This window comes from Apiospora kogelbergensis (assembly GCF_038363985.1).
Source record: "Apiospora kogelbergensis strain CBS 113332 chromosome Unknown utg000001l_segment0_segment0, whole genome shotgun sequence".
Classification (NCBI taxonomy): domain Eukaryota; kingdom Fungi; phylum Ascomycota; class Sordariomycetes; order Amphisphaeriales; family Apiosporaceae; genus Apiospora; species Apiospora kogelbergensis.
In genome coordinates this window covers 6966178-6981459 of record NW_027117418.1, presented here as the reverse complement: position 1 = coordinate 6981459, position 15282 = coordinate 6966178, and the positions used below count along the sequence as shown (strand labels likewise).

General features: G+C 52.8%; 3 protein-coding genes across 3 annotated transcripts; 2 read left to right on the top strand and 1 right to left on the bottom strand.

Moving 5' to 3' along the window:
• Positions 1–534: 534 nt before the first annotated feature.
• On the top strand, positions 535–4835 carry PG998_002251 (uncharacterized protein; the record flags this gene model as incomplete). The annotated part of the gene is made up of 5 exons (XM_066869069.1): positions 535–1098; positions 1154–2227; positions 2334–3237; positions 3285–4611; positions 4676–4835. The coding sequence occupies 5 exons, from the start codon at positions 535–537 to the stop codon at positions 4833–4835; spliced, it is 4029 nt and encodes a 1342-aa protein (XP_066737484.1).
• Positions 4836–8394: 3559 nt separating this feature from the next.
• Positions 8395–12027, top strand: PG998_002250 (Histidine kinase; the record flags this gene model as incomplete). Its single annotated transcript, XM_066869068.1, has 4 exons — positions 8395–9782; positions 9863–10653; positions 10709–11120; positions 11178–12027. 4 exons carry the CDS (start codon positions 8395–8397, stop codon positions 12025–12027), a joined length of 3441 nt encoding a protein of 1146 aa, XP_066737483.1.
• Positions 12028–13674: 1647 nt separating this feature from the next.
• PG998_002249 (uncharacterized protein) lies at positions 13675–14870 on the bottom strand (the record flags this gene model as incomplete). Its single annotated transcript, XM_066869067.1, has 3 exons — positions 13675–14380; positions 14455–14792; positions 14865–14870. The coding sequence occupies 3 exons, from the start codon at positions 14868–14870 to the stop codon at positions 13675–13677; spliced, it is 1050 nt and encodes a 349-aa protein (XP_066737482.1).
• Positions 14871–15282: the final 412 nt, after the last annotated feature.

The window sequence follows — 15282 nt, the reverse complement described above, 5'->3', positions numbered from 1 at the left end:
TGGTTGTTTCAGAGGCAGTATGACCTCATCCTGCCTACCACCTCTACAGACACGGAGCTGTACGACGTCAATTGGGCCTCTGTTGGCAGCAGGCAGAGTCCTTGCAAGCCTCCATTGGTAACAACAAGGTCAAGGTGGCACGAGGACCATGCTTAGCGAAAAAGACAGGATTTCGGTCCCAGGGCGGATATCATGTCACATAAACAAAATGAACTGTCTGTCAAATGGAAATGCAACGAGTAACGGGACAACAACTCCAACTTGATTTTATCAAGATTTATATTCTCTCGGCGGCATCCATCAACTTTGCGCTATCCTCTTCTGGTTTCGACTTTTTCCCTTTGCCACTTACTCAGTGGTAACCTAGTGAATAAACCAGACTTAGCCCACTCTTTGCTTGCCATTCTCTTACATACATACACACACCTCTCCCACAACAACACCTCCGTGTGGTGCTGCTACAGGTGTTTCCACCTTAATTGCGCCATCCCAGCATGTCGCAATCAGCCGAACCCGCGCAGTTCGAGGAGGAGGATGGGGCACAAAGGCCCTACGGCCATCCCCGATCGGGCAAGAAGCAAATCCCCCACCATCTCCAAGTTCCGGGCCGAGCGGCGGGAGCTCCAGGGCCAGATGCGGGAGACGGAGGAGGCCCAGGAAGGCCCCGAGGACGAGTCCAGGCCGAAGCGGGCCTACGGCTCCGTCAAGGCCATCTTCAAGGAAGAGGATGAGGGCGCCAGGACTGACCATGATCCCTATCCGGTATCCAACCACCACTATCAGGATAATCAGGCGAAGCGTGGCGACAAGACAGGCGAGGATGACCGAGAACTCTCCGAAGTAGAGGAGGATGATGAAGACGACAATGCTGCAACCCAGTCAAATAACCAGCAACAGCGGCAGCAACAACAACAGGGACAACGTGATGGCAACAAAGACGGAAATCAGCAGCAGGAACAGACGGCAACGGAGGCTGTCATCGGCACACTTGATCCCAAGGAGAAACGCAAGGCAATGAAGAAAACGAAACGACATGGAGGAGGGCGTCAAGTAACTGACCCGGTCACTCACCTCCCTATTGTCATCCATGACCAGACGGTATGTCCACCCACTACTAATTCACGTTTACTGTGGGCTGACCTCATCGATATAGGAAAAAGATATGAAGCATGTTCCCGAAAATATGGCAGAGCCGGGATCCTATCATAAAACAGCCACTGGCTTACAAGGAGCCTCTAAGTCAGACGAACATCTTGACGAAGAAGAAGCCGATTTGCAAAGGGGATTCAATGGGATGCAGAGGCTGTTCCCGCCGCCCGACTTTGCAGATTTGAGGACCGAAATGGCAACTGTGTATCAGCAAGCAATATGCGCGGGCCTGGGCAGTCTCGGGGTTGCTGCTGCTTTGTTCTTCCTGATCCCGTCGTTCTGGGGCCGATTTCACCCGTCTATAAATGCGGCAATTTCCCTCGGCGGATTTCTAGCAACTGCAGGCATTGTGGTGGTAGGCATGGGCCGATGGATCAGCAAGAAAGCCAACGAAATATTCGATGACGAGGTTTGGGACGCCTCGAAGCGAGAAGAGAACGCAAGGCTCGATTCGGATACCGAACTTCCCGAATCTGTCCAGTGGCTTAATCGCTTGATCGCCTCCATCTGGCCGATCGTGAACCCCGACCTGTTCTCATCTCTCATTGACCAGATCGAGGATATCATGCAGGCTTCGCTCCCGAAGGTCGTCAAGATGGTATCGGTCGACGATATGGGCCAGGGCAACGAAGGAATCCGCATCCTCGGGGTTCGGTGGCTACCCAGCGGCGCCGCAAGCATGACGTTGAACCAGGACGGCGGTTTAGAGAAGCCAGACAACAGCAAGACGGGTGGCTCGGATTCGACCGAAGCAGAAGAAAAAGGGGAAGGGGAAGACGAAAAGCAGCAGGACACCGATGAATCAGAAGGCAACCCCCAGGACGACAGAATACAGACAGGTGATGAGAAAGGCGGATCAGCGGAGGAACGCGCGGGCATGGAAGCCGAGGAGGGCGATTTCATCAACCTCGAGCTCGCATTGTCCTATCGAAGCCGCTCTTCGGGCAAAGGTATCAAGGCCAAGGCAAAGAATGCCCATCTTTACCTCAAGTTCTACCTTCCAGGGGGTGTACCTGTCCCGATCTGGGTCGAATTGAGAGGTTTTGTTGCGATCGTGCGAATGCGGTTACAGCTTACAGTAAGTTTCTGCTCAATCCTCCTTAAACCGTCCCATTTCAGACACATGCCCCTATTTGGCTCACTTGATCTGTCTAGACCGATCTCCCACTAACGTGCTCACTCAGCCCGATCCGCCTTTCGTCAGTCTATGCACTATGACCTTTCTTGGCCAGCCCAGAGCTCGAATCTCTTGTGTCCCGATCTCTAAACACAATATTAATATGCTGGACGTGCCTCTTATCTCCTCGTTCGTTCAGTCAGCCGTCGATGCCGCAATGGCCGAATATGTTGCGCCAAAGAGTTTGACCCTCAACCTCAAGGACATGCTTGTTGGCACCGATTTCAAGAAGAACACAGTCAGTCATGGAGTGGTCTGGATCTTTATCAAGCAAGCCCGCGGTTTCAAGCAGGGAGACGGCGGTTTTGGCCCCTTTGAGGGATCGAGTGATTCCTACGTCTCGATTTCTTGGGGTAAATTCGGCAAACCGGTCGCCTCTACCCGCATTATCGAGACGAGCCAAACTCCTGATTGGCATGAATATGCCAGCATTCTTGTATCGCCAGAGGAGTTGAATGCCGATGAGAAGCTCCGATTAGGCCTGTGGGACTCGGATAAGATGTCTGCGGATGACGACCTCGGGCGAGTGGAACTCGACCTCAAATCATTGGTCCACGACCCGAAGACGCACAACAAGATCATGGACCGAGAAGATCGTTTCCACGGCCAGGATGCCTCAGAAACGATGGCAGGCTCCCTTTCTTGGTCTGTCGGGTACTTCACCAAGTCAAAGATCACAGAGAAGCAGCTGGAGCAGCAGACGATCAATACAGATATCAAGACCAGAGACCAGCTTCATGAGCACGTGGCAAAGACTGCGGAGGAGAAGCTAAGGGAAGCCAACAAGACCCCTGACGATGACGAGGTGATGCAGCAGAAGGCACAGGACATGGCCGAGCTCGAGGATGAGATGATTTGCTCCGCGCCCGCTAGTGACGATCTCGTCTCGGGTATCTTGAGCATCCAAATCCGTAAGTCTTTCCGAGTACGCCGTTAAAGCTATCTCCATTGCTAACAGTTCCCATTGAAGATAATGTTATGGGCCTCGGAATTCACAACCTCCAAAAGAAAGACAAGGGTGGTGGTGAGGATCGGGAAGACGAAGCTGAGCAGGATAACGACATGCCAGACAGTTACTGCAACATCATTATGAACCACAGGAAGATCTACCGAACAAGAACGAAGCCAAAGAACTCGAAGCCGTTCTTTAACGCCGGGACCGAGAAATTCGTTCGCGATTGGAAAAACACCGAGGTCATCATCGCTGTTCGCGACGCACGTGAGAGAGAGGCGGATCCACTCATTGGTATTGTCTACCTCCCGCTAGAGAAGCTGCTTGCGAAGAGAAGCCAGATCATGGAAACTTATCCCTTGGTCGGCGGTGTTGGCTACGGCAGAGCAAGGATTAGTGTCGTCTGGAGAAGCGTTGGTTTACAGCTACCGCCTCATTTGCGCGGCTGGGACTATGGGACTCTTGAACTGAAAGGCATTGCAAAGGCCCAAGGAGGTCTTCCCGATAACCTGCAGGGTCACCGTATCAAGTTCCGAACCAACATGGGCCGCTGTAAGATGTATCCGAACAGCAATGGTCCCCGTGGTGAATGGGTTCAAAAGAACAATGTCGACTCTCAGTTCCTCCCGGTGCGCAAACGATACTCTTCACCACTCATCATGGAGTTTAGACAGAGCAGCTTCGGGCCGGATAGAACGCCGGCATTTGGAGTGCTCTGGCTCCAGGGGATTACAGAAGAGGAGGATGAGACCCACACCGTGAAGGTGTGGAAGGGTGGAAAGAATGCACAAGCAAGGGCCGAGTCCTGTTGTGCTTACAACGGCATGGAGGACGGCGAGCAGCCCCTGGGAGAGATCTCGATCTCGCTCAAGCTGTGGCGGGGCCTGTCAGGCTACCACAAGAGCTACGCGGCTAAAGCGAAGAACGACGATATGCGGAGCGTGATGGAATGCCTAGATACGGTTTCTGACCAATCTCTCGACGAAGACTCGGACGATGGCCTAATGGTCTCCGGGTCGGATTCGGATGACTCCTCGGACGAAGAGAATGATGCGAAGAAGGTCGACAGCCAGACCAAGAAGAAGCTGAAGGTGCACACGAACGACGATTCATCCGTGGCCTCGGACTCGGACTCGGACTCAGACAGCGACGGCAACGGGAAGGACCCGAAATCGAATTCGGTCGTGTCCCTGTCGGGTTTCAAGAAGGCTAAGAACATTCTGAAGAACCCGATCGATGGGACTATCGACACGGCGACGTCGGTTATGGCGCCTGGACATGTTGATGCCGACGACAGCTCTCGCGGGGTGCGGAACCAGATGCGCGACTACAAGTAAGAGGTTCCCCTTGCTCCTCTACGAATACTCGTATGTATATATGCTAACGGACGAATCCAGGGATCACAAGAACCAACTTCACAGGAAGCATCGCGGCATCATGCAATGGCGCGTCGCTCGGGAGGCCGACTATCTCGGGTCCAAGCTCTCGAAGCTGGGTAACGTGTCGAGGATATTCCACCATGGCGAGAAGGAAACAGGCATTGAGACGGAGGTTTAATGAGTGTGAGCTAGCTATGCTAAGCGTCTCACTTCATCTTTTTAATGGTGGCTTATGAGGACTACGACTTGTATGATACGACACTACCGTGGCGTTGCGTTGCCGCTTGCGAGCTGAAAGAAGCACTACTGCGAGAGCTGGGCTCATTCCATCTTGGATCTATAGGGCTGGACAGGGCGCACCGAGGATGATGTTTCTATCTAACGGTTTAATCGTGTGGTTGCTTACTGTTATTGTATGATGACGCTTGGTCTGCGATGCAGCTCCAACCGTGATTCCCAATTTTTCTTCTTGTAGCGGGCAGTTCACCGTGAGAATAAACCCCCTCCTTTCGGGTTGCTGTCCAAGCCCACTCATTCCCCTCGACAGTGCTCGCAATTGTCACGGACAGTGCCATTCCCTCATCCCGCTACGCTGGATCTCAGTATACACATTTTCCCGCGACGCATATCTCTGATAATCTCGATTGCTTTGATTTGGCTTCCCCCCGCCGGCGCCGTGCTGGGCGGGCATGGTTGAAAACACGTTTCTGTGTGAAACTTGTCGCCATCGCCGATTTGTCGTCGTGTGCATCGAGGAAGTAGGTGTAGGTACTGTGAAGAAGCGAGTGGAGTGTGGGCCAAAGCACAGGCGACACGGACATGCGCGAGCAGCAGAAGGCAGTTAGCAGCAGCTGAATTGCGGTGTTTGGCCCTTCTTTGCCCTCCCCCAAGCACTTTTCCCATCCTACCCAAGAGAGGAGCCCAGAGGAGCCCAGAGGAGCCAGAGGAGCAAACCACACACACTCCACCTCCAATGCCACCTCCACTTCCCAGCTCGTATGTAAGCCGGTGCATGGGTTTGCTGGTGGATGTGGGTGGAGGGCTATGGTGCGATATTAGTGGAGTCGCTTTTTATTGCTCCAATTTACTTTTTCTTCTTTGGTTGTGATATGACAATTCGGATCTATCTTCAAACGCAACCGAATGCTTGCTCGCTGGTATGTATGTGTGGTGGTGGACGAAGGTATATAATACGAACGCCGTGCTGCTTCTCTTTCCGAGAACAGAGACAGCGTCGGCTCCTTCTTACAGACAGGGCGTAAGCGAGGGCGTCTGGTTTGTCTTATCTGCATGCAAGAATGACCGAATCTGAGGACGGCGATTTCGCCGCGGAGGACCGGGAACGGTATCCAACAAGGCCGGTTGGAAAAGCAAATATTCCCCCCCAGCTATCCAAGTATGCCATTGACGTACAGCCTACCGGAATAATACAACATGTCCAGATCGCAAACCGGTAGTCCCAATCCAGGGAATGGGCCGTCAAGCAAAACAGAAACCGACAAGCAAAAAGGCCAGAGACACGAGAAACAGGTTATCTCCTCAGACGAAGGTGAAGGGTGGTCGAATTATGTATCGGGAATTGAAATGGCGCTGGCAAGGGTGTGCATACCATCCTTGCCCCTATTGGGGCTAGAACGGGTTCCAGACCATCCGACCCCTGGGCATTGGTTCGCGGCGGGCTTTGCTTTGATGCTGGGCCTTGCTGCAATCATCCCGTAATCCCTGCTGCTGCTTATTATTGATGGATATGAGGAAAAGGGGAAAAAGCTATCTTTCTCTGTCGTTTGCTCCGGGAAGAGTGCCCACTGTGCATACAATACACCTAAGGCAGTTGAGTCTGGCTAAGGCAGCTAACATTGTTAGCTCGCCAAGGCAAGTCAAGTAGTGCGTGTGTTCTTCCTTTCTTTCTCTCAGCAAGAGCCGAGGCGCTGACGAAAGAGCGATGACGAGTAATGGATACTCCGTCCTGACGCCGCGTCCGAAAAGCCCTCTCTGTCTCCGGGTGCTTGGTAAGCTTCAGCGTAGCCGCCGAAGTTTGCAGATGGGATGGAGCGAACTCGGCTAACGTATGTATGTACGAAGGGTTCAAGTGAGTAAGTGGTGGTGGCTGTTTCAGCTTCACTGGTGAGATATACCCGCCATGTGAAGTAATCAGATATTCAATCAAGGTGAACAACAAAAAGCTCTGTGTGTGGATTGTAAGTATTTACATAATCGGGCGAGGGTTGGAATACGTGTAATCATTCGAGTCCTGCTTGGCTGCTTGGCTGCTTGGCTGATTTTCCTTCCCACTGCGCACGCCCGGCCCTTGCGCGTTTATCCCCCCTCAACTCAGGCCGGCTCCCTAGTGTAGTTCCGCCTTATTGGAGAGTTTGAACCAACCAGCCAGAGAATTCCCCAGTGCGGGAGCCTCCATTGTTCTGTTCGGGCTCGGCGGGATCTCGAAACAGACTCAAATAATACTGGTTCTTTCCGATCTCTCGTGGTCCGTTCGTGTGGGTAATCTATCGTGTATGTATATGTATATGGCAATGTGTGTTGTATGCCAACCTGCAACCTGTAGACCTGGCCTTCGTCCAGACGTCGGGTTGAGCCATGATCGCCGCCGGCCACTTTTATTGCCTAGAAGGAAGGAAGCATGCATGAGATCTCAATTGATGTCTCGAGGACGATCCATAGGGTGGCGGCTCTTTTCCTCCTTCAGCTGCATACTTCCACCCGCCCTCATCAGCTTGTTGACTAGCTCCAAACACCACCACTCACACCCCATCCCCCATATGGTGTACCGACTGGGCCACCCAACCCTGTCAGTAGAGAATGCTGGAAGCTAGCTTGCTCTAGGCACTAGGCGTATGTAGAGATTTAGGTACATACATCAAATGCGAATAATGACACGAGAAGGGCCTGCCTGTTAGCCTGTGTGTATGTGCTTGTTGTACTGCAAGTAAGGCCATGCAATTAACCTCCCCGGCCTACTGCCTACAACGTCCCACTGGGCGCGCATGCTATCCATTCCACTCCTTCGACTCGACCTTCCTTCCAGTCGCCCCTCTTCCCGCAGTCTCGTCCATTTTTGTTGTCAACCACCCAGTCAAGCCAAGTCCAGCCCAGTGGTGTGAGCAACCCGGCCCAAAGAGCGCGAAGCTTGCCATCTGCCTTTCCTTCTCCGTCTTGTTTTTGTTTGGTGACCAACAACAACGTGCTGTATCATCGAATATCACAAGGGTGGTCGGAGGTTGGCTTCTTGGTTTTCTTTTTTACTCATCCGTTCTCTTCACTTTCGTTTCTTCCTCCCTCCCTGCAGAGCGATCGTCCAACACACGCACACGCACAAGCACATACACGTGTCTGACTGGCGTGACAGCGGTTTCCCAGATCGCGCCAATTCTTCCCGCTCGCTGGCCCTACAGCCTACAGCCTCCGTCCTTGCCGATCCCTCCCTCAGCCTTTCCACGCCCTGAAGCTTGCGAACGTCCGCGATTCAGCAACATCTGGGGCCCCGAGTAATGCTGTTCGGATCGACAATCGCCTGAGAGTAGATTCCGATATTTTGATTCTTGGGACGAGGGGAATCACATCTCCCACGCTTTCTCCCTCTCCACTGCAGCAATCGTCCGATCTGGAAGAAAAGGAACAACAAAAAAAGAGAGCCTGGCCTTCAGACGAACAGAAGAGGATGCATAGGACAAGGCGATCCTCCGACTCCCTCTCATAGGTAGTCCCCTCCTTCGTCAACCATGAGGGTCGCAATACGGGAACAACTAGCGGCCCTGGTGCTGTTCGCCGTTCTCTGCGCACTCGCCATCGTCTCGATACCGACATGGGTCTATGTTAACAACTTCGTCACCAATGTCGAGAAGGACTCCTTGTCGCTGACGGCCTCCCTCAAGGCCGCCCAGGTCTCCTCAGAAATCGATTTGATCCAGACGACGTGCAGGACCATCTCCACGCGACTTCTTATCCAGAATGCTTTGAAGGAATTCTACCTGGGCAACGACACCGAATCCAACTGGAAGTTCGCGGCCAGCGATTTGCTCAGTGCGCTTACCACCGGCGATAGATCCGGGTCATCCAGAACGAATCTTCTGCAAGCTCGACTGTATTCTCGGAATGAAACCGGCAGCTCAGCAACCGGCCTGTTCAGCATAACAGCCTCTGGCACTGACCGAATCAAGCTTCCCTACAAAGCGCCCAATGGCTCCGATGTCTATTTGGGGGACGATGGGCCGGGATACCCTCCCTCCCTGTACCCGAACATTACCTACTACCCCTCGGGAGAGCAAGATCCTCTTTGGCCCGCCGTCAATCTTTCTTATGCTCGGCCGTTCCCTGATATCAGAATTGATGGATCTTCAGATGGCCTCATATTTGGGCCCCTCGTGCTCAGCGCGGACTATGCGTTGATGTCTCTGACGCTCCCTATCCGGTCAAATGCGGACAGCAAGAACATTCTCGGCTACATGACCATGGTTGCTGAAGCTTCGTCGTTGATCAGTATCATGAAGTCTAGGGAAGGCCTGGGCGAAACCGGTAGCGTCCTCATCATTGGTCCGGATTCCGGCTGGAATCGTTTCAATAGGTACACTTTCCCCGCCACCGCTACTAAGCCTGCTGCGAGCAATTTCAGCGACGTGACCGTTAGATTCGTGCTCCCGCCTATTCCAGCACCGGGCTATGCCGACAGACATGCGGACCATGCTATTGTTTCGGGAAACTTCAGGGCGGCTTTCCCAGTGAAGAGTTATCCCGTGGTGCTCTCGGTGTTTACCGACCGAAACAAGGCCGTCAACAACGCCAGCGCTATGTTGTCGATAAGGAATGAAGAAGGAATATACGTTGCAGCTGGCTATGCTCGCCCACAAACAAGCCTAGTCAACTGGACAGTGGTGGTAGAGAAGGAGAGAGCGGAAGCGTATCGCCCAGTAGATACGCTCCGGAAAATCCTTCTGGGCTGTGTCTTCGGAACTGTCGGTATCATCATTCTTTTGATAGTTCCGTGCGCCCATCTCAGTGTGCAGCCCATACGACGGCTCAAATCAGCAACTGAGAAATCAGTGGCGCCTCCTGGCTACGGCTCCATGGATGAGTTCGACTACGACGACGAGGACGACCCCGATATGCCGCCGTCTACAGGCCACTCCAGCCGATCTAAAAGGGCTTCTTCTCTTCTTTGAAAAAGAAATTCCGACGCAGGAGACGTAATAGAGCTTCGCCATCAGTGCCCGACAGCGATCCGAGGCGACGTGTCTTCAAGATCCCCGGAAGGGTACATGATCGCAAACACTGGGTTACAGACGAACTTACCGAGCTCACGACGGTGTTCAACGACATGGGCGATGAATTGCTCAAGCAATATACATCCCTTGATCAGAAAGTCGCTGAGCGGACGAGCGAGCTTGAAATCAGCAAGAAGGCGGCCGAAGCAGCCAACGAAAGCAAGACATTGTTCATTGCTAACATTTCCCACGAACTGAAAACCCCACTCAATGGTATTCTCGGCATGTGTGCCGTTTGTATGGAAGAGGACGATTTGATGCGTATAAAGCAGTCTCTCAAGACGTTGTACAAGTCGGGCGACTTGCTACTGCATCTTCTGGAGGATCTGCTGAGCTTTTCCAAAAACCAGATCGGTCAGCAACTGAGTCTCGAGGAGAAGGAATTCAGGCTGGGCGACATTCGATCGCAGGTTTTGACCATTTTCGACAAGCAGGTTCGCGAGGGTAAGATCGTGTTTTCGGTGGATTTCTTAAGCACGGACATGGACCCTGGCCAGAATCCCGAACGGGCCAGTACTGAGATCATCGATCCAAAGTTGCCTGCTATTGGTCCTCAGGGGACTGGCAGACTAAAGGACATGTGTCTTTGGGGCGACCAGCACAGAATTCTCCAGGTTATTATCAACTTGGTCAGCAACAGTCTGAAGTTCACACCAGCCGGCGGAAATGTTTCAGTGAGGATACGATGTGTCGGCGAGATCGAGCAGCGCCAGGACCAAAGTCGAACCTCGTCCTTTTCAAAGGGTTCAGGCCGAGCAGGACGCACGCGCCATAGGATGGGATCTGGATCCAACCACTCGGCCAGCTCAAAGGGGCAAGGAAATTCGCAGCACTACAAAGGGTGGCACCGCGCTCACGATTAATCCCATGGACCCCAAGGCCACCCCGCACGTGCATGTGCGCGAACGATCGCCGACGCCGCCGCCTAGTAACGCGAAATCGTATATGTTCGAGTTTGAGGTCGAAGACACGGGACCTGGTATCCCGGACCACATGCAGCAGCGTGTGTTTGAGCCTTTCGTACAGGGCGATCTCGGTCTAAGCAAAAAGTTTGGTGGAACCGGTCTGGGGTTGAGTATTTGCCAACAACTTGCCAACCTGATGGGCGGAAACATCGATCTGCGGAGTACCGTGGGCACTGGTACTACGTTTACAATGCACATCCCGCTGAAGTATACCAAGGATAGGTAAGCATGACCCATGTCTAGATATTGGGCTTTTTCGCTAACTCATGGCGATTTCAGACCTTCCAGCACAGCTTCGAGCAGTATGAAGTCCCGGGCTCCCAGTGTGACTTCAGCCGACGGGGAGAATCAACGTAATACCCTCCCAGCAAAGGCAGCGGCAGTGGCAGCAAAGACGACGACGGCTGAAGCGAAGGCCACAGTGTTGGACCAACAGCCTCGTCTCGTCGGCCTAAGCCAGCCCTTCTTTGCAGCGCATCCTCAAGCCGCTCCCAAGCCTAGTACCGAGGAGCATTTTAAGGCTATCGATCGTGCCATGGCCAATAAGACGGGCCAGAAACTGCGAGTCTTGGTTGCTGACGACAACTCGACCAACATTGAGGTTGTCAGCAGAATGCTTAAGCTCGAGGACATCTACGACGTTACCATTGCGAAAGATGGACAAGAAGCCTACGACCTGGTCAAGGCGAACATGGATAAAAACCTCAACTTTGATGTTATCTTTATGGATATTCAGATGCCCAATCTCGATGGCCTACAAAGCACGCGCCTGATCAGAAAGATGGGTTACTCGGCCCCTATCGTAGCTCTGACAGCCTTCTCCGAAGAAAGCAACGTCAAGGAGTGCATGGAGTCCGGTATGGACGAGTTCCTGGCTAAGCCTATCCGCCGGCCGGCTCTGAAACAGGTGCTAAAGCGGTTTGCTACTATCCCCGAGGAGCCAGAAACGGCATCGGTAAAGAGCAAGACACCGAGCCCGACTGCTGAGAGGACCCCGATGCCGGTGCCCACTTCACAAACAATACCGGAGGTCAAGGAAAAGCCAGAACACAAGGAGAACGAGAACGGGTTGATGAACGGAACCACTCCTCATCTACCAGCCAACGGCATCACGACGAACGGGTTATAACAGAAAGCTGCTGCAACCCACGAGACACAATGATATAACAACACGACACTCTCACTCACTCACTCACTTGGTCCATCAGCTACGCCTCCCCATCTCCCCTTTCGGCCTTTATCTATGCCACGTATTTCACTAGTCAGCGATGCTCTATACCCGTCCTTTGTATTTTAGTAGTATGCTTTTGATGTTCCGTCATGGGTCTCGGGGGCGATTTTGAGCGAGGTGGAGTTGCTGTCCAAGATTCTAAGAGGAGGAAAAGGAAGGCTACGATTGCACCCGGCAAACACGGAACAGGATCTGCAATCGCCGGAGAGGCGTACAATAGCAGGCGTAGTGGCGTTTGTTTTCTTCACCAGCAGCTTCCATACTGTTACGGAACGGTATGTCGACGAATGCTTGCAAAGGGATTTGGTTTATTCGGGGTTACGTGTCTTTTGTTTTCTATCATATACTGCGTATTGTAATGGACCCCGAGGGTCTCTTTCATCCCTTGTTTCTTCTACATATTCCACTTTTTCTTTTCTATTTTCTTCGTCTTCATTTTTCTTAAACATATCTCAACCAGCTTCCTGGTTTGGAGATGGGGGTGACAAAGACAAAAGAGAGGAGGAAGCTGCCACTCGTCGTGGGATTTGCAATGAAAGCAAAATGGAGAGAGGATATTCTTGACTACAACACCAACACCAATAACTATTACTTCTACTTAGGATGATGAAGGGATAGAAAAAGCGTCATAATAAATGAGAGAATGAGAAGAATGGACTCCGTGTGTGCCTTTTAAGCCAAAAGACTAGACTTTCGTGAGTATTTGAGCCGGTTTCTCAACCTACGGTCGCTATCTGGGAAAGGGGGTTGGTTGATAGGAACACTAAGGCGGATGGAAACTTCGTGCCCAAGCCACCCAATCAACTTCACAATATATATACACGCATACGCACACACAGGAGGAGCAGGTGCTGTAAATCCTCTAGCAGGCCTAGATCACAAACATGGCAGTGGTCACCTACATATCTCGAACGATTTAGTTCAATGTATAAGCAAAATAGGTGAGAGTTTAAGCATGTCATTTGCTGCTGCTTTTTCAAAGTCAAAAACTATGAACATTGTTATGCGCGATGTGCAACCAGACCAGCTCCCCGGCGGTTTTTGTTCGGCTCCCCATTGTGAAATGCATTCATCATTATCATTTCGAAGACGCCGACCGCGCGCCACTCTTCCACCATCCAGGCCAGGCCACAACGTTTGAAGGCAAGATGGGTATGGAGAGGGAACCGAACCCTCGAAGGAACGTTTTCGTCTCATTTCCATAGCTTGCGCGCAATTGGACCAAATGCAAGAAATCATCAATTCATCAGAGGCTCTCCTCACGTCGGCAGGAGCCCGGAGCAAAACAAAAACGGCAAAGCCACAACGTAAAACCAAGGCCAGACACAATAATTCCCGAGCTGCGGGAAAATGGGTATAAGCGTCTCATCACACGCCGTCACCCATGGCCAGAGGACCGTTCAAAACGCCATGACAACCCTGTCATCGTAGTTGATACAAGAAGGAAAGAATGAAAACGGCATACATTACCATTCGAAATGATAACGTTGATGGGGGAGAGGGGCAGAGTGCGACCGAGTAAAGGGAGAGATAATACATATCCCTCTACACGTCCAACTCCATGCGCGCAGCGATATCTTCGCTCATTCCGCGCTGCGGGCTTCGGGCTACCGATTCTCCCTCATCAGCGCCGGCATCCGCCTCCTCGTCACTCTCGTCACTTTGCAAGTAGTCATCGTCCGAATCGTCCTTGCTCATCTCCGTAAGAGGGTCAAAGTCAATATCCTCATCGGGGTCCCACATGACGGCGTCCGCCCCGTCGCTGTCGTAGTCATCCTCGCTAGCGACGACGCGGTCGGCGTACTGATCGCCCAGCCAGTACTTGGCTCGCTTGCTGGCGCCGTCGGCAGACGATGCCATCATCTGCGCTTCGGCCTGGCGCTTGGCCAACGAGTTACTACCGCGCCTGGCGCTGTGCGGCTGCAGCGCCGGCGAGTTCACGACCACCGGCACACCGCGGACGTACAAGTAGGCGACGCGCTTGAGGGCTTTGTTGAAGAAGAAGTAATGCACGCGCCAGATGGCCGCTTCCTCGCCGTCAAAGGGATCGTCCGAGGGCTGGTAGGAGAAGCAGGTGCAGTCCTTAAGCTTCATCTCCTTGTCTACCATAGCCCACATTTGGGGGCCCCATACCGGGCTACTCATGGGTAGGCTGGCATTCGCAGCTACGGCGGCGGGGGAAGTGCTGTACGAGCGGAACGAAGAGCCCAGGTTCGGCGCCAGATACGATGATCCGCGCGGGCGTGCATTGCTCATTGTGTTGTCAAACGTGGCCATGGCACTTTGTAACGACTTCTCCCGACGGAAGTCCGCAGGGCGCAAGACGTGGAGAAGTCGTAGTCCGGATGGCTCGCGTTGAGGGTTGCGATGAGATAAGCAAATGTGCGCCTGCTGGAGATCTCGGACATGGAGCCGAACGGACTTGATCGCGACAGATTGAGCGACGCGGCCATCTGCTCCCGTTGCGGCGGCGACAGGCTCGCACCGAACTTGAGAAGCGCCTCATGGCGCGATTCAAGCGAGCGATCAATGGATTTGTAGAGCTTCTTATCGGTCCCTGCTGCTTTCGTCGTGTATAGATCACAGCCTCCGCTGACCCGGCAGTCCGAAGTAAGGAAGTTGAGGGCCGACGTCACCGTGTCGAAGTCGCGAAGAGGTAGGAACTGCACGATTGCATGTTAGCGGATGCGACGGCGCAAAAGTGCTGCCCGAGGATCTACGGTCTGCATACGAACCTTCATATTGAAGATGTTGACGCGACGATTACAACTGGTCGCAAGTGGTGATGGTTGATGGAATGTGGTTGTCGCGACGTTGGCGATTCATGCGCTAATGACGTCGCGCGTTACTTGTTTCAAATGAGGAAGGGGAAAGGTATCGTCCAAGGCGGTGTCGATGCTGCGTGAAGAAGAGGTAAATAACCACGAACAGTCCAGTTGGGTCAAATCGGGAAGTTGCGCTGCTGCACCAGGCGCAATCAGGCTGTTGAATATAAGCCGTCGGTAGTGATGATGCGTATGTCTAAAACGTGGAGGTGTCCCTATTGCGATTGCTGCGAATAGGTGATACACACTTGACTCGGTCCCTGCGCGTCAAGTATAGAATGAAACGGGCTAGACGATGTCGCCTAGCAGAGGCGAGAAGACATAATGC